This window comes from Hyposmocoma kahamanoa, unplaced genomic scaffold (genome assembly GCF_003589595.1).
Source record: "Hyposmocoma kahamanoa isolate Upper Pololo Valley unplaced genomic scaffold, ASM358959v1 202, whole genome shotgun sequence".
NCBI lineage: Eukaryota > Metazoa > Arthropoda > Insecta > Lepidoptera > Cosmopterigidae > Hyposmocoma > Hyposmocoma kahamanoa.
The window spans coordinates 11,149,017-11,169,587 of NW_020653726.1; the positions used below are offsets into that span (position 1 = coordinate 11,149,017).

Sequence of the window (20,571 nt, forward strand, 5' to 3'; positions counted from 1 at the left end):
TGGTAATAGTTGTAGTGAACGTGTTAAATCCTAGATTTATCTGGTCTACCATGCAAAATGAATTTGCAAACCAAATGAAATTGCCATGGAAAAGAATAAGCCCCAGATAGAAGATATACCATCCGGAATTATAAAACAGAATCAGTACCCGAAATACGAGGGCTTACTTCGGTATCAGATTCAGATGTGATGTAAATGAAGCATCATCAGAGTTTAAAAAGCTTCTATTTTAATTTAAAAGAATATTTTCTGGAATTCGCAATTATTTAACTTTTTTATAGTTAAACGAGTAGGCATAAAATAAAAATAAATAAAAATACAATGGGCTTTATTTGACATGCGTGAATTTGAAACAAAACAACAAAAAATTTCTTTTTTTTTTATATTTCAATTAAAATAAAAAAGAGCATACAAAATAAAACAAAATAAAAAAATTATAAAATAAAAGCATGTCAAAAGGGTCCATGACTCAGCTTCCGAGGACTATGTACATATATATAAAAATACTTATAGCAAAATATTTTTGTTGCAGAATCACGTACGCACCGAATGACGGGCACTTCGACCTGTTAATCACAGATGTGTCTTACGAGCGTGACAATGGGAAGTTCGAGTGTCGAGTACGACAGGGCGGCACTGGGAAGTTGTTCCACACACAGGCGCACAAATTGGTCGTGCTCACGCAACCCGGAGCGCCATCGATCACCCCAGGACATCAAGTCCAGGCCCAGGAGGAGCGAGAGCTCAAACTGTCCTGTTCCACATCCGGTGGTTCACCAGAACCGTCAATCAAGTAAGTGGAATATTACATCGGATAGCGAATTTTTAGTAACGTGATTTTATAATAATAATAATAATATATTTATTTCAGACAACTATTTAGTCCACATGTGTTAGTAACAATTTTATTCTTAAAAATTATGTTAGTAGGCACTAAATCTAAACATGATTAAATTAAAATTAAAATAAAAACATGAACATTTGAGGCAATTAAAAACGAGGCGAAAAAAGTTGCCGCATAAAGGGAGAGTCAATTGTCCTGGCAATGGTTTTCAGTATTGGGTTGGAGCTGGCTCGCAGTCTGCAGAGCAGTGAGGCCGACTTTTTGAGCATAATGGCATAAAAGTCATCAGTGCGAGACTGTGCAAACATGCCTGACGCGCTGCAGAACCGCGGCAGCCCCAACAACATACGAAAACCATTGATTATATTGTACTCGCAGGGCGCTGATGGCTCTGTGCGTATAGTTGGTCCAAAGGCTGCACGTGTAAAAAACATGGCAGTATGATTTAAAAAGTAGAATCTTTACTTGTTCACTGCAACGCGCAAACCTTCGCCCCACCATATTACACCTGACCGCCAGCGCCCTGCGTTCCCTCTCAATATCCATGAGGTCCCTAAGGTCGTCGGAGACAAAATGGCCAAGGTACTTGTATTGATAGACCCGCTCGAGTTCTATATTGCTTATATAATAATTTAAAAATAATGTGCCGGATAATTTCACCTGGCTCTCAAATCAGGGAATTCCTTGTACTATGAGTACCAGAGCAATGGAATGGAAGAATGGAAGCTACATTCAGACTCAAACAATTTAGAAAATTTTTTGGACATTTCCCAAATTGGTACTGCCGGGAGTAGAAGCCGGGATCTCCTCATCTGGCCTCCACAATGCAAACCATACGGCCACCGAGGGCGTCATGATATGAACATAATGAAAAGAAAAGTAATCTGAGTGCAGTGTGGTTCCACGATTAGAACATAATTCGTTTGGGAAGGTACCCGTGAAAGACTGCAATACGTATGAACTGTCGACTTACTCATGCATCACATAACCTCAAAAGTATTTTATTGTTGTTGCCTGCTAGTAATCAAAACAAGTAACATTTGTTTGCGAAAGTATAATCTGCACAATTATATAGTAGATACGTAACTTTTAAGTTTCAGTCTTTTGGTTTTAAAGATATCGACCGTTCCGTTTTAAGTTTTAGCGTTCATTTTGGAATAAAGTTTGGATTGTATAAAACTGTTTGGCTTACAGTCGTATTCGTTATGATGGTGCATTAATTCCACCTCTATTATTTTTACACACAGTTAACAGGTTTATTCAGATCACTTTAAGTAATGTTTCTCTAATTCTTCTCATTTTATTTGTGGGATAAGTTGCCGTTTTTAATATACTTGGGCATTTTATTTTATTATTTTATTATACTCTCTCCCATACAGTGAAGTTAGACAATAAACTGTAAATGAGAATTTAATTATACGTTTATAAATTCCATATAAGAAATCCATATTGACAAATTAAGATTTGTTATTATTTTCTAATGAATATTATAACGAATGATATTAGTTGAAATAGATAAGTGCAAGTTACTCGACCGCTTTACTTAGAAATAAGTAGTCAATTTTAATTGCATAAGTATATTAAAATCCTGTTAGCTGAACTTTAGCGGATGTATTCAAAAACAGTCTACTCTAATTGGGGAACGTCGACTTTTAATGCTTTTAAGCCTTTCTCATTTTGACGGCAATCATGACGTGTCTGTATCCCCATTATGTACAGTCCTTTGCAAAAAAAGGCTTCTATGAATCTTTCCAGTACTTTAAGTATTAGTGTAAGGTAATATATTAACGCAACGAAATAAAACAAAAAACATTTACTAAATTTAAAAAACTTTTGGTATGTAAATGAGCCTTTTTTAATTTGATTTTTTCCGTGTTTTGTAATTACTCGTACAAAAGAAAATGTACTGATTTTTACCTTTATCTGACTATTTATCCTTTATTAGTATAGCAATAGTTACAAAAGAAAAAAGATAATTTGTATAGTGTGTGGCCTCCTCTTGCTGAAATTACTTCTGTAATTTTGGATGACTTTTTCTGCTTTTTCTGATGTCGAGGGATTTCGTGCTAGCCAATCCAAACGGGAATCCCGACCTCATTGAAGTAAGTCTTCACCAGCTCGGTGTGCTTGAGCATCGTTGTAGAAAAGAGAAGTAGCACCTGGGACAACTAGTGCTGGTTGTACTTGAGAAATTAAGGTTTTCCTTATGTACCATTGTACATTTAGAGCCAATTTCAATGAAAACGTGCTCCGTACGATCTTCAGAAGTTACACCTGTCTAAAATATAACAGACCCTCCACAGTACAGCGTAATTTCTTCGAAACATACGCCTGTATGACGTTCTGTAGGTTTCTCATCACTCTGCGACGTTGTTCCTTAAACAAAGAGATTCAGTCTTCATCGGAAGATAAAACCCTACTCCACTTCACAGGAGTTCATTTCCTTTCAAAAAAGCAAAGCAAAAAAAAGGCAAAGAAAGCTTATTATTTAGGCCCCTAACCGATCCACGGTTGTGTATTTCAACTATTAGAAGTCTTCTGACATTCCACAGGCTAACACTTACATTTTTTACTACTACGAGATTGTTTTTGATGTTTGTGTAGGTAGTCTTCCGATTTCGAAAAGCTTAGCTTACAATATATCGGTCGTCTCTAAGCTCAATAGACCGTTTTCTGTCGGATCCTGCTCTGCATTTAAATGAGCCTGTCTCGTCGTCCAGGTCATCTGAATAGGCCGACTGACACCAAACCGTTACGAAACATAGCATTGTGTAAAGCTTCCTTCAAAAAAGTCACTGTATTATCAGCGATTATATTTTCTTTCGGCCATAGAACGCTATGACGGTATAAAATTTGTCAAGAAAATAAATTTAAACAATTAGACAATGAATTAAAATTACTTGCACGTGCCTTTTACTAAATAACACAACATCTAACACACAACAATAATAAATCTTTTCATTCCAATCGAATATCTTTTAAATAAAATGTTACCAGCCATTACTTTTTAAAACGTGTACACAAAATAATGTTTCCGATTATTCTCATACACATGAAACTTTTTTATAAAATTTGAATGGTTATGAAAGTTGCAGGTGCCCCTTTGTTTTGTAAAAAGGTTTTAGTTTATGTGAATGACTTGTCAAATGCACTTATGTAAATTATCATGTGGCGTGCCCGTTGCGTTATTAAAAATGGCTAAGAAATTTTATTTTATACAATTACATATATCTTCAATATATACACGAAATTATTGTATATGAATTCTCGCGTTACCAAATTGAATTCTATAGCTGAGACAGTTTCCTGCATTGAGATACGTATTGACAGGACTGTCTATGACACACCGAAGCTATCGATGCACTAACTAAGTCTTCTTCATTAGTTCGATTGGCAGAATTCATTCCTGTTTGACTCGCTGCCGGCGAGAACGCCTGTAAACTAGTCTAAGAACCGGTCCCGCAGATCAAAATGCATTTACATTCACCTTGGCTACAAACAATCTCTCGCGCAACGTTCAATTATCCACCTTTATCAGATGGTTCAGAGTGTAAGATGGATTGCACTTATTTTGCTCTCGTTTAAATAGACCGCAATACACATTGCTCGAGTTTTGTTCGCTAATAAATAAAATAGCACGTTACTACCTCGCACAGCTCATAAAAGACGTTCCAACAATGTATAAATAGCTGCAGATGCAGTAACATAAAAAAATAATTTATTATTTCTCATTTCAAACCGTTAAAACTATCACGTTGCTCATTTTTCACTTTTCTCTCAAGTTGTATTTTCGAGTTTCACTCGGTTGCCAGTTATATTACAGGCTGTCATACTTACTCGCTTTCCGTTATAATACAAACCACGGAAGAAAATAAGTTTTTTGAAGTCGTTTAAAAAAAATATTGCTCAAGGTTTACCTTTTTAATGTCAACCTAAAGTACTTGTTTCTGAAGTTTAAACTTCGGAGCTATTGAATTTTTACGGAAAATGACGATTACATTTTAGCCTATTTTATTGTAATGTATTACTCGTATGTGGTCTGTGATACAAACCATTTATTTTTTATTTCTCATTCTTCATCTTCGACTTACATTATATTTATTATTGTTGGTATAACATATTTATTATTATTATTGGTATAATATGACACGAAATGATGATATGATATCATGGCGCAAAAGTCATGTAACCCACATTTATTTTTTCTAAAATTCATATATAATGATTATATACATATATGAATGCCATTTTCATGTATAAAAAATATATAATTATTAAATGTGAGTTACACGAGTTTTGCGCGGATAGCCTTAAATATCGATAAGAGAAAGATAGATTAAAAATAGCTACGTTTTGGATATTATGATATTTGCTTTATCTTGAATAATTGAAAACACAAACATTTATCGCAAGAGTTTCAATAACACTGAGTAATTTAAAATTCAAAACAGGAGCAATAAATCTGGAAAAGAGGCATTATTTCATTTTGCTTGTGAAAGATTTAGTTTGGGCCTTAAGAGTATTTTAATACTAAATAGCACGTTTTTTGTACTGGTGTTAATAAATTCGTTTAAATTTGTTATACATATGTCTAAAATTTGTCCTTGTGGAAAAAATATATACGAAATTTACTATTTCTTTCTTATGCAAAACCTTCAGAATTTTTATATTACTATTTAGTATTCATTTGGCGTACACACAAGTATGCATGTTGTATTTATTGACTGTACGTGCTGCATTTGAGGTTGGTTTCTTCAAGCGGCCTTTTGTCACAGCCTTTCGATGTGCACTTTTTCATTTATTTATTTATTAACTTTAAATGCACAAAGCAAATTAGCAAAAGCAGATAAATTAGATTTGCAAGCCATTATTAGGTTAAATTCACTACAACTAACAAAATAAACATTTGTGCCAAAAGTCACAGCGCCTCCAATTCAAGGTCCAATAGTAACTAGAACTTTACTCAATCTTAACATTGTTTACCAGGTGGTATCGCGAGGGCTCAGCCTATCCTCTGGACGCGGAGGTGATCCACGGGAAGACACGAGAGGTGGCTTCCGTAGCCACGCTGTCGTTCACTCCGACAAGAGAGGATGATGGCGCCACCTTCCGTTGCGTAGTATGGAACCGCGCTATGCCTGAGGGACAGCAGCTGGATGCCATCGTTGATGTTTCTGTTAATTGTAAGTACTACCTACAGTACATATATTATTTTTTATTTAGATATATCTGTACGTGAGAGGTAATAGACCTTAAGTACAAATTTTTCAATTCAGATGTTTTTACAAATATTGGTATCGAATTTAGAATGATAAAAATCGCGCAATAGTAAACGATGCAGTTCTATCGTCGTTTGTTTTTATGTAACACATTGTTTTGTTTGAACTTATGATTGATTTTGAATACCTAATTCAGAACCCCAGTCTCTTTAAAACGCTCTGTAGTAAAAATTACTGCAGCACTTAGAGTTCTTTACTTCTCACCCACAAATCCACAAAGAACTTTGCAATATATTACAATGTAATTAACATGTAAACTTCTAAATACTATACATATCTCAGAACACGTTCATTAGTAAAAAAGGGTAGACAACCTTTTTGAACAGGTAGTTCTTTTCGTAGCAGTACTGGCACACTTGTTAAGTAACATTATACCGGGTCAACTTAAAAGGCTTCGTCCTGTTTATTTTGCATTTTCACTAAGTTTCTATTATTTACAAAATGGATAGCAGCTTTTATCAGGGGAATCTGCCTTGCGAATGTACTGCTTGTAATGTGCCACTATTGTTTAATCAATTTGATGATTTTAAATTTAAATTACTTATCTATGAAATAAAGATATTTTTAATTGTTTTATCTATAAAACAAACTTCTAAGTTTGTTCAATGGTTGAGTTGGATCTTCTACATATTATACTGAATTAATTTTCAACTCAAGGTCAATAACATTCATTATTTACTTTGTAAATTTATGATATTGTAAGCGCAGTTGGTTTTCAATAAAAATAAAAGCGCGAAACGTTTCGCTTCCACATTTGTATGGCGAGGCGACGGGTGTTGAATTCCCTGCCTGCGAACTTATTCCTCGAACGCTATAATTTGGACATTTGCAAGGCGAGAGTGAATAGGCATTGTTTAGGTGTGCATGCTACTTGCATGAGGAGAATCAGCCGAACAGCCAATGCATATTTCTGAAGCTCGTTGCGGTAATGTAGTTACAATATTGTTGTGTAACTGTACAACGCTAAAGGCATACAGAACAGCATGTAAGATATTCTTGTGGCATCCTTGCTTTTTGTATCCAGTTCTGAAAATACACCATGTTTTACTCCAAAACGTAGGTTACTTAGGTAAGCATCTGGGGCATTTACTGTATGTTGTTGCTTTCAAAACACTGTTGACTCTTCTACACAATAAATTTTTTAAACGTAATTTACACATGCCTATTAGTGCTGATACAATACACCTACTTATCAATTAATGTTATCCAAATCATAAATACTTAAGTAGGAATAAATTCTAACGTTGTCATGAATTTTTAATGTCCCTGGCCTATTAGTCCTACGTTAACAAGTTAGCAGACAATTTAAGTCTGCTTTGATCGATCATTCATCATCAACCCATTTGTAAATATACGTTCCGCTGCTGGGCACGGGTTTCCCCTCAGGCGAGAGTTTTAAGCCATTTTTTTTGTAATATCAAGTGACGGAACGAAGAAGTCGTGCGCCTGGTGGTAAGCGACACGCCTATCCATAACAGTTGCAGTGTTATTCGGAGCTTTAAATCGTAAAGATTTTATGGGCACTGCCAATGCGCTCGTTACCCTGAGACATAAGTCGACAAGTCCCATGTGCCTCTAATTTCACCAGCACCCTTACCCTTCAAAACCGGAATACAGTAATGTTGACATTACTGCTTGGCGGCAGAAATAGATGAAATAGATGGAAGGCTTATGGTAAATTTCAAATTAAATTTCGCAGATAAATTCCGAAAAACTCAGAGGAATAACGAGCCCGGATTCGAACCCACGGCCTCTGCTTGAGAAGCGGTATCACAGCTTTTTACAATGGCTTATCACAACATAATGTTCTGCAATGAATTCTTAGAAGAGTGTGAATTCGCCTCAAGTTTTGGTTGGTTGTCTCATGACTGGCGGAAAAGATCTCCAAAGTTACAATAAGTAATGTGAACGGACAAAAACACGTCTACCATTACACTAAAAATTTGAATTTAAATTTAACCCACCAGCTGAACAAATCTTTAAGTTACTGGTACGTTTTAACGTCCACGGCTGGTGAAAATACTCACAGTGTTTAAATTATTAAATTCCTCGTGCGGTGAGACTTTTATTAAATACATAAACTCAAATCAGTTGCAGCTATGTTCACGTTAATGAAGTTCTCTAAAACTTAAAACTTTTTGCCTCACAAAACCCACTGTTAGTTTACAGCGCTCGACTTGGAATGCTCACTGCTCTTTTTTAGTTTATTCATAAAGGCGTAATTGAAATAACGACTGCAAATTGTGATTACTGTGTGGTCTTTTCTCATTGACGTGCCTATTTTAATTGAGTTTTTTTTAAGAAATGGTAAGCGACTTTCACATTTCGAAACATTTTGGCGGCATTTTGTCATTTACGTGAATTTGAATGAAGACTTTTTTTAAGGTATTGCAGGAATTGCCGGCAAGTGTTTATAGTTTCGAAACGTACTAATACTGTGACTAAATTCACAAAGCCGGACAACAAAGTACTTATATCAATTAACTGGATTCTGTTGCAATATCGAGCTGCTGGTACCGCTGTCCGCAACGTCATAGCTACTCGATACGATAATCTAATTAATTGAAATAGTTTCTCGGTTACTTACATATTAATGCCGGTAAAATTATTTACGTCAAACACGTATACAATACGTATTAGATGTCCAGGTCCATGTCATTGGTAGGGTACTGGTCCCGTGCGTATATTTGGAAAACGACAAATTAGAAAATTATCCCAATACAAAAATAACAATCAATAAAAGCGGCTATATTTCACATGCAAGGTACCTAAATACTAGCAATTATAGAAAATTACATAATTCCTTCATGACACAAAAAAAAAACATTCAAGCTGTTGATCTCGTAATAAAAGGAGTAAAAATAGATAAACAATTTATCGGTCGTTTTTGTTGAGGCTAACCACAGTCTACTATGATTTTATTCGTAATATTTATTAATAAATGTATTCAGGACTGCTCAAATTTGACTTTCTAATATTTCCTTATTTCGTAGTGGTTTCTCCCTGTCGCATTTGAGTTGATTTTAACTATAAAGAGTATTATGTTATACTTATCTTGGAATTTTTTGTTTATTTCTTTTAACCGCAAGGATGTAGTACGAAAAGAGTACGTCTATGTTGAGGAGGGTCATTATTACTCTATATTTCATTTAAATTTTTTATATATCAGTTACAACTTTTTAATAAATTATTTTATATTAACATATTGGTACGGCTTCATTTCAAAGACATTCATTAAAAAAAATAAGTTTTATGGTTTTAAGTATAAATTTTCTAATCATACTTATTTTACAATACGTCTACAAAATAATCAACTTTGCAAGGTCTTTTCGTTCCATGCCATAAAAAATAAACAAACATTATTTTATCTTGCTAGTTAAGTTATTTTGGTAATATAACATGAGATCAATAATATTCGTAATAAATGCAATAAAAGTCAAATTCAGCCTAAACTTGTGTAGCCGTAGCATATTTTTGACAGTACGAAACAGTATGTTCTGGACAAATGTACGTACGACATCCTTCACACACATGATTTGTCTTCCGATGTCTGGTATAAGGACATAATTGACGCTATTTCGGGCACCTGGTACTTTGACAGTCTGTCCTGTAGAATCGCCACTGAATTTTGTCCTTCTTTTACGCAATTGTTGGCTAGGCAAATGTGGTATTTCTTTTCGAGTACTTAAGTGTTCACAGACAAGCTCTCGGTCAACATTTTTAAAACAATTGCTCTTGCCTATTATGACTGAAGGAAGTCGATCTTAGGTTTGCAAATACGCTAGTGGTTCTTTATCATCATCGTTACTCTCATCACTGGCATTTTGCTCCGTATACTATTTTCATTGCGTTCACATTCATTCACATGATCTTCCGTTTCGCTGCTGTCGGGTAACAATTCATCTTCGCTATCTGACTCCATCAGAATACGACCTAGTCGCTTGCTCTCACGCTGTTCCTTATTATTTTGACTTGGAACCCTAAATGTGGCAGGTAGCCCTCTACCCAGCTATAAACTCTAGCTACTGAGATAGTAGACAACATACAATAAAAACTGTACTCAATCAAAAATCTGCAGGATAATAATGACACCTCCTAATCCTCGCCGGGTTAAAAACACATTACATGCATAAAGTAAAATAACGCGTAAAGTAAAAAAGATATCTTAGGTGCATATATATAGGTTACTAGTTTTGATGAAATAAAAATGGTTTGTCTTAAAGGTTCGACTTAACTGACTCTCTCAGTGAGTCATGAAGGTAAATTATATCTTTTATCAGGTGTATTCATTTAAGAAAATCAAGAATTCGATACACAAAAAAGACAGGAGTACCTTCAATATAGACTATAATTTGTGAATTAAATATTGTTAAACTGATTAACAGTCGAAAATGTGTCCTTATTTCCATTTGGTGAAATTACAGGTCGCACGACTTGTCAACTTATGTCTCAGGGTGACGGGCGCAGTGGCAGCGGTTTTCAGATCTTTGCGATTTAAAACTCTGAGTGCCATTGCAGCTGCTATGGACACGCGAGTCGCTTACCACCGGGCGCACGACTTGTTTGTCCCGTCACTTGGTGTCATTTAGACGTTTTCAGCTTACTTGCACCCTAGACGTAGGTATTGCTGCGCTAGTCATCACCAAACTCTTGTCTCTGTTGTAGTGGCAAATGCCATCGAAACTGACAATTTGAGTACAAGTCGAAGTTTCTAGCTGCAATAGCGTCTAAAATACTTACACAAAAAATTGAGATCTAAAATATAATGGGATGTATTTAAACATGATAATCTCAAAGTACATTGAAGTTACATGTTATTAAATGGTTAATTGATATAAAACAAACCCTCCCCGGAGCTTATTTGATTGCAATAACGCTACATGTTAGTATAAATATTTATTAATGTGCGTGTGCTACGAACGTTAGGAAATACGATAGCATAACATCCCAATGTTATCTAAAAATGTATGAAATTTTCTTCTACATTATACAATGAATCTCATAACAGCGATGTTATTCATTTTCGCGATCCAAATTTTTTAATCGCAACATCAAATAGCAAACGTAATCGGTATTTTGTACGCAGGTCTGTTTATTTGTGAAAACAAGCGATTATTTAGACAAAACGAATACCTAGCTACTCGTATCACTCCCACGTTTAACTTGGTAAAGTTCGTCGCGTATTTCTCACACTCAAATTACAATCAACTCTGCTATCACCTCTCTCTGTGAGACGTAAGTCTTAGTAAACCTCATTTAGAGAGTCATCTACGTACTCCGTGTATCAATCACTTCATGGACAGCAACACTTTCTAAAAGTTTAAGTTAAGCACCTATTTCGACGTTATCGTATTTACAAACGTCAGCATACACAATCGTGTAACTAGGATTTCACGTTCCCGAACTCGTAAAGGTAAGGTTTTTGGAATGTATGTGAGAAATGAAACTAACAATGCATTTTAAAATTAACATTCTTAAAACATAAACGTTCCTAGTTTACGTGACTCAAAACCAAGGAATTAAATTATCACTGATTTACATTAAAAGATTGAGTTCAATTTACATTGAATATGTAATACGAAGAGAACAGCAGAATAGGTACCTTTTATATGAAAGGAAGCCTGTTTTTTGTATTCCTCTATAAAATTACTCGTATATTTATTGTTATTCATTGTTTGAGACTCGTTAGAGAGCATTTCAGCAGCAACATTCGACATGTTGAAGAGAAAGAAATACCCACCGTGCAGTGTTAAATAATCCTTTTAGACGTGACATTTCAAGTGAGGCTTAGCAAGTGATACGCAGAATGAAAACTGACGTTTGCAAATTTGGTATGGGTTTGTAGAAAACTTACTTTAAAGTTCTTCGATTTTTTAATTAAGTATAGCTAGCACAGGAATAAGTTGTCCTGTAGATATCCGTAGACGTTGTATTGTATACACCTCTAGGCAAAAGGGGCACTGGTTTATAATGTGACTTAGGATAGACTTAAGAAAAAACCATTAGACAGTTTCTAGAGAACTTACTTTTGTCGTTAACTTCAAGAACCCGTTAAGATAGTTTATAGTGTAAGTTTTTATCTATTAGGTAACTTAAAAATAATTTTAAGAATCCCAGTGATATGAATGATTGAAAGATAATTTTAAATTTTGAGGAACTGATGAAATAAATCATGGCCAACTAATAAATGATATTAATATGAGGTAGCTTAGTAGCGATATTTAAGTTCGCATCGCAGGAATATAGCGGACAACTATGTGCAGATTAAACTACATGAAGAAAATATGCATAAAAACTGAAAAACTTTAAATCCACCTAATTTATATGAAAATTTAAAATTTTGAGGTTACTTTTAAAAATTTCTGGCGTTTGGTTAGTAATGGAAGTTACTTCTCAGTAATTAATTCATTGCAATAATTGGTCACACTTTTGTGACGCCTAAATTAAGTTAAATCTAACTGCAAAACATTGCAAATACGCAAATGTTTACATACGCCATTCGATAATTTTTGGAATTGTCTTAAGAGCAAAAGGAATTGCACAGAAAATCTAAAATTATCAAGAAATAGTGTCAATAGTAGTAATTCTGGGTCAATAATGGTTGGTTGTAAGCCACGAAATCTGTGTTGCCAGTTACATTTTTGCTGCAATGTTACATTTTACAAATTTGTTTTTTTTGACAAAAAGTTGTAATTGTAAAAGATAAATCGCCCGTTTGCCCGAACAACGTGACGTGACGTGAACAAAGCTAGCGGGCCAGATGTCGTTTCAGCGGTAGTCTCTGCTGTTCTCACATGCCTATATCGCCTCCCACTTGAGACTGGTGTAGTTCCCAGGTCGTGGAAACTTGCAAACGTGCAACCTGTGCCCAAAAAAGGAAACGGAGCTGATCCTGTTAACTATAGACCTATCGCAGTCATTTCCATCCACCCTTATCGTAGATAAACTCCGGTCGAAAACGCGAAAAGTGCATAATTGTGCCATTATAAACTGCAAAAGCATCATAACTGTGGGCAAACGAGTAAACAGGGGCATTTCTTTCCACGGTCAAGTGATTTTGTAATCAGAAGATGCATAATTTATATTAAAAACAATTATTTTGGTTTTGTATGAATTTCGAGAAAACAAATATGCAACCGAGTGTATGCTTTTACTTGGCGCGTTATATTTGTGATCCTTTGTTAATACGTCATGAATATCGAACGAACGCACTTTTGTATAATGCTGAATGTTTCGTGGTACGGGCGCTTGTACATTTTTTTTGGTCAAATTTAACATTTAGTGATGTATACGTTAGGCAACACTGTTCTCGATTTTGAAAACACAGGGACGAAAATTATTATGACCTCAGAAATATTATAAAAATGTTCCATAACTGATTATCACTAGTATCAGGTTTCTTACCACGGTATGACTTCTTTTTATTTTCCCGATATTTCGGAACGTTAAGACGGTTTTGCGACAGAATGGATACAAAATAAAAACATTTAAACCAATACACAAAAGGAAGAAGCAAATTGACGTACAGAGACTACCAGTTTTTCTGCCCTATGTACAAGGGGTGACAGATAAAATAGCCAGGTCGCTAAGGAAGTTTTCCATAAAAACTATTTTCAACCCCTTAACCAAAATAGGAAAAATGTTACGTTCACCAAAAGACCACCTTCCTTTACAAACACCGGGTGTCTATAAAGTGAACTGCAGTTGTGGGAGCTCGTATATTGGTCAGACAAAACGAACAATTGTCGATCGTATGAAGGAACATATCCGAGCAGTAAAAAACAATGATGCACAGAAGTCGGCTATAGCACAACATCTCACACAGACTGACACTAACCACTGGATCGAGTTGCATAGCCCCCAGGTACTCTCGACAGAACGTCACTACATACCACGGTTGGTACGAGAAGCCATCGAGATCACGAAGTACAAAACATTTAACCTTGATGATGGTTTTAAACTGTCCAGTGCATGGAATCCGGTCCTTAGTGCGTGCAGTAATAAAAACAAAAACACCTCAAGTTCAGTTTCGCGTGTGGATACAGTGAGTGTGGTTTGTGTGAAAAAAGTGAGTGACAATGGTAACGCCACAACAAATCGCGATGAAGGTAGTCGTCGACAGCGCAAGAGGGTAGACAGATATGTCTGCTCATAAAGCTGTCATCTGCCGCCGTTCAGTCAACCCGTGACCATGGAGCGTGCAACCGTTCCGAAATACCGGGAAAATAAAAAGAAGTCATACCGTGGTAAGAAACCTGATACTAGTGATAATCATTTAGTGAATAACCACGAAAGTCTTAAAATCTATATGTTCCATAACGTTTAGTAACATTTCGTTTTTTTTTTCCAGTTGTGTAGTATCTATTATCAGTAGTATCTGTAATTTCGATAATTTTTGCAGCACGTTGCCTCGAATGTCCGAATATAATGAGCAAATAATTACATATATCGCCGGATATGTAGTACGAGTACAAAAAAAATAAAAATGTGAAGAATGTAACAGTGCGCTGTCCTTCCAAAAACCTGGAGTTGGTCATACACACGAGTTCGTTGGTTTCAAAGACGAAGGTGGTCTAATTTATCCCACCTAAGATGCTATCTAAATATGCACAGTAGCAGAGTTAGAAATTCGAGAAATAATAAACAAATCTCAAAAATTTCACACGACGCCGTCATTAAGTAAACCTCTTCTGATTAATGAGATTTTACCATATTCTGTCAGCAGTAACATTTTCAGTTGTCCTGCCATTCCTCAATTTGATCAATAACCAACAGAAAACCATTTAGTAAAATTAATTAAGGCAGTCTCAAGTTCATATATTGAGGAGTGTTTTCATTATTTAAGTTAATCGATAAGATCTTTTATTACAAAAAGATGATATATATGTGGTCATTTCATTGGAAGAACAATAATTTTAATATTTGAAATCATTTCAAAATTAAAATCTTAAGCTTTTTTAAGTAATTTATGTTTTTTAAAACAAGTAAAATAAAGGACTTAACTATCTTATTCGAATATTTTTCTACTATATTAATATTACGACTACTTGTAATCAACACATACTTGAACAAAACTTATTCTATTTAGAATCGATTAAAGTTCTTGTGACGTCATAGTGGGTACAAAAAATGTGGCACGCTTGGTTTTCATACAAATTGTTGTACTTGCGGCGTCTATATTATGTCTGTGCTGTGGGAGCGAGGCTATAGAAAAGAAGGCCAAGCACTTGCAGTATCTTTGGACATTTCTAAAGCCTTTGACGGGGTCTGGCACGCAAGCTTTTTAAGTAAGCTTCCGTGTTATGGGTTTCCTATTGACTAACTCGGACTGGGTGACTTTGGTGACGTTACTCCACACTGGGACAGTTGCTTCAGCTGTATCAAGCACAAGTCCGGTCGTGTATGGAGTACTGCTGCTACATTTGGGTTAGCTATGCTACTGGCCACCTTGGATTCAATTGACAAGAGTGTCAAGAGGCTTATAGTAATAAAATAAAGCTTATAAGCTGCAGAGTCTTGAACACCACCGTAAAGTTGCCTGCTTATCGGTATTTCACAGGATATATCACGGAGAGTGTGTGGTTGAATTACACGATTTAATTCGGCCTTTCATTTCCATCATCGGGGGACTAGGCATAGGCTTGGATTCCAACTCCATGTCGTGGATATTCCAATGATTCGCACGAAGCGTTACGCCTCCACATTTATATGGCGAATGGCTAAGGAGTGGAATTCCGCCGAATGCCGGAATGCCGACTTGTTCCCTGAAAGTTATAACTTGGACCTTTTCAAGGCGAGAGTGAATAGGCATTATTTGGGTATGCATGCTCCATCGTCGACCTCATCGTTACTTTTCACCAGGTGAGATGGAGGTCATATGCACACTTACATTTGAATAAAAAAGGTATTATTTATATATGTCGATGTATTAGAGATAACACGTTGTTCTGGAAAATGGGCGATATATATGCCTAAATCTCAGAAATAAAAAAGTAAGTGCGCTCAAGAAAAATCAAGCTATAATCAGTAATTGATTGATTTCTTTTTGTTTGCGCCATGTCTGGGTTACTTTTTTTTCTAATTTGGGTGCGTTTGTAAACTATAATTTAAAATAACAAATGTTTAATGAAAAATTTAATTTAAAAAATCACAACGTCCTCAAAAGTTATGATAATTGCCTTAAAAACAAGTTACATATTACGCGAGAATTTCAAAGTTACGAAAAATGTAAGAAATGTTACCATTTCACAACCCTGCATCATTCATGTGATTTGCCGAAAATTGACAATTCTATAGAATATCTATTAAAGAATGTGAAGTTAGTGTCTTGTAACAGATAACCTATAGATCAAGTATAGTGTATTTTATCTAAAGGTTATCTTAAGTAGGAATTTTGTAGTAGAGTTACTCCAAAACGTTTGAAACGAAAACTTTAAGAAAGAGTTGAAACATTTTTTATAGAGTTGCAATAGATCGCAATAAGGCGATTTTCACTTTATCTGTTCCAGTTGCTTTTAAAAGGGATTTAAGAAAAACTGACTGTATTAGAGTTTCTACTCTTAAAAAAAATCATTATATTGCCTATAACTAGATAATATCTAACCATAAGATTCATTTTAGATAAATTAGTATGGAGCTTTACTGAGTATGCTACTTGGGGGTGCTACTTAAGAAGTACTTTTAAACTATGTATGCTAACCATTTTTTTGTAAAAGTTTTAGTGTGGGATTTTTTTTCACTTTATCCGGGTATAATTTAAGCAAATTTCACTCTGAACTCGGGAGTTATACTGTAACGTTTTAATCACGAGATCTATAAGTTTTTGGAATTTATTTACTATAATATTATTCATTAACTTAATTTAACAGAAACCTGAAATATTTATGTAGCTTTGACGCTTTTTCAAAATACGACCGTAAGTTAAGAAAATTGAAAATTTTTTTAAAATGTTTTTTTCTTAGCCTCGTTTTTAACAGGACTGTTCATTCGGTAGGCAGATTCTTTGTGTCTCTTTAGGTATTGTAAAGTGTAAGGTTTGTTATGAATTTTTGATATGGACCCAGAATTTGTTATCTATATTTCCGGAACGTATGAGTTTGTGGTTTTCGTTAAGCTCGGCACCTAAACAAACATACCTTTACATATTAGACATGCCCACGTAGAATAAAGTTTATTTATATGAGAATCTAGTAGGGACGAGCGGGTTGAACTCATAGATATTCCTATATCTATGGTTGAACCCCAAACGTTCACTAAGTTTAAGCTGTGAGTGTTTATTGAAAGTCACGAATTATTTCTGTGTAATTACTTCACTAGTTTGTTATAATTATTAATACAAATATCGAACACTTAGAAAAAAAAATCATTCACTTAGAGTAGTTTCACAAAAATAATTGAATATCACAATGGTCAAACATCGCGACATTCAATAAACTTAAAAATTAAAAGTGAATATTTCTATGTTTTTTTGAATCTGCTGCAAATAATACTGTCCGTGGAAAGTCCATTTATATAGAGATTTTGAGTTGAGATTGATGTATATTTTTATTTTGGCGAAGTAACGTTTTGCAGGTGTCTCGCTATACTAACCTTCTTAACCGAGGACATGTGGTTATTTCACGCGGGTCTTCCACTGATATAAAATACACGTTGTTTGCCTTTCTAGTCAAAATTTACAGAATTACTGAGTAAGCTAAGTCGTTAAAGTAGATTAAAATTAAACCAGAGATATATATTTGCCGTTCCTTCTAAACATTTCGTGTACCGGCGAAGACTTATTTTAGGACAAAATTGTTTAGTAAATTTAGGAAATCCCAAACTGGTTAGAATTTCCACGAAAAGTTAAAATAACACAGAATTTTTCCCTTGTTTATTGTATTAAAAAAAATAATGTTGCTTTTTTTTTTCAATAAGAGCTGTCAAGATGGAGTACATATGCTTCAGACCGTTGGGTAATATTGTACAAATTGTTAGTAGGTAAGAAACTTTGTTTGGTACTTAATGAAATAATGAAATCGCGAAATGCCCCTGAGCGTCCAACCTACGTTATATTTGCTAGTTAGGTAGTTCAGATTTTGTAGTTAAAATAAGGGAAAAAATACAATTGTCTTTCAAACTATATGTACAGAGGTATATATGGGTAAACTTGTACATTATATTAGTATAAACAATATAAATTGTATGGTTGTTATGTAGTCCAGAAAATTTTTATGGAGCTGATGTGAAATTAATAAACGGTTCGCATGAAAAGAGAGGTAGTTTACAATTTTAAGTACTATTAGTACCACAGACATATATCTAGATAGACGCCGCAAGTGTACGTACTTGCGTGCCCAAAGTAAATGAAATTCACTTACTTGCCGCTGCTATACTTCAGAACGCGCTCGACCGTTATCGTAGATAAACACCAGTCGAAAATGCGAAAAGTGCATAATTGTGCCATTATAAACTGCAAAAGCACCATAACTGTGGGTAAACACATAAACAGGAACGTTTCCTTCCACGGGCAAGCGATTTTGTAATAAGAAGATGCATAATATATTTTAAAAACAATTATTTTGTTTTTGTACGAATTTCGAGAAAACAAATATGCAACCGAGTGTATACCTCATGATTTGTAATAAATTGCGGCTTTTACTTGGTGCGATATAATTGTGATCCTTTGTTAAAACGCCATGAATATCGAACGAACGCACTTTTGCATTATAACAACATTTAACATTACTATTTATAATGGTCGTAAATTGTGCTGTGTACGGCTGTTTATAATCATCTAAACGGGATAAAGAGAGGAGTTTCTTTCGTTTTTTAAAAGATGAAACGAAGTAAGTAAAAAAACATATGTCTGAGGGTCGTATTCCAGAACTCTACTCAATGCTCAAGTCAGGACTTGAGCAGACTTGAGTATGATTACAAGCACTGGAAATACGACCCTAATTGCAAGGACTTGAGTATGATTTTCAGTGCTCACTGCAATACTCAAGTCCTGACTTCAGCATTGAGTAGAGTTCTGGAATACGAGCCTGAGAGTCATTCAGTTATTGTTGTCTTTAGTGCCGAGTAATATATAATACAGATTTATTGTATCAATATAATGAGACGCCATAACTTCGTGAGCTAGACAAGGGTTCTAGTATTTTCAATTTGTATTGCCGATAAATATTACGTAGTAAATATACCTAATTATTAACTAGGTAATGATAAAGTAGGACACGCAATTTCAAATACTTTGTTTACCTGATTTAAAGGTACCTGTCCAAAATATAACATTTTAAGTGCTTTTAATATATTTTTTAAATAAATCTTCCATATTATTCTAGTTAGTGAATTAATAAAAAATATAATACTATATCGATATAAATACGTAAATGAACATGTCTAATTATTAGGATTCTGTAATAGAATTATAGATATCAGATTCGCGTTAGAATTTTCACAATGTTGCCGCTCTGACCACGTAACGTAAGTTGTGTGTGGGTAACCCTTTTTTTTTTTGACGGGGGGGAAATCTTTATGGATACCCCTGATCCCAGGGAGACCAGGGGTTATGTGGGGACTCTCCCTCCAGACTGGAGGGCCTACCCCTCTAAAACCCCCCCGGGTCTCCCTCTCGCCGGTTGAGTCGGCGCCGTGGGTTCAGTGAACATTCACCACGACGCCCGTCCGGAAGTGATGGGTAACCCTGCCACTTCACACACACATTCGCGCGTGTGCAGATAGCGTCTTGCTGTATGCAGTAGTAGTAGTAGGTAAATAATTTTCGACCGTTGTATGGAGTGTCCGGGGTGTGCTTTGGGCACGCGAAGTACATATATACATTTGCGACGTCTATCTAGATATATGTCTGTGGTAATCGTACATTTTCATTGATTAATGCGTTAAAGTGTAATTTAGCACTATTTAATTACGGAGTAACTTTCTTTGAATTGCTTATTTTGACAGATGAGACCGCCATGTGCATGGCAAATGACCCGTCATGATATGATTTTACTATTAAAGAAAAGGTGAGCGGATTTCGGATGGGGAAAGTAAATTGCATGGTCAGTGAATTGCTTTTGTGAGGACATAGTGCGAATTTGACAGGCTATCCAACTTACGGGCTTAAATAGGATTGCTATATGAGCTCATAGTAGGCCCCTTATACTATTTAGGTAGTTTACAGAATTTGTATTTACTATTTTGAAACACAAGAGAGAAGTTAATGCTATTTACCTCGATGTTTGAATAATTAGTTAGAAAGTATGAGTTAAATATTTTTAATTGTTCTAGAACTACATAGTTCTTACTAAGCACATTGCCTATCATTATCTAAACATAAACTTGTATCACTAAATGTCACCTAACTTTAATCGTTTTATTTACTTAATGTTTAAAGTTTTTACTCCGTTCCTCGGTTGCATGCTACGTTTCTCAGCAAACACAATGCCATTCAACTATGAATATGAAAGA

General features: G+C 35.0%; 1 protein-coding gene across 1 annotated transcript in view; it reads left to right on the forward strand.

Moving 5' to 3' along the window:
• LOC113226821 (contactin-5) overlaps window positions 1-20,571 on the forward strand; it is a 123,142-nt gene that overhangs the window by 80,281 nt on the left and 22,290 nt on the right. Inside the window, exons 3-4 of the mRNA XM_026459590.1 lie at window positions 533-793; window positions 5,831-6,027. Of these exons, the coding sequence (XP_026315375.1) occupies window positions 533-793; window positions 5,831-6,027 (458 nt within the window). The remainder of the gene's footprint in view (window positions 1-532; window positions 794-5,830; window positions 6,028-20,571) is intronic.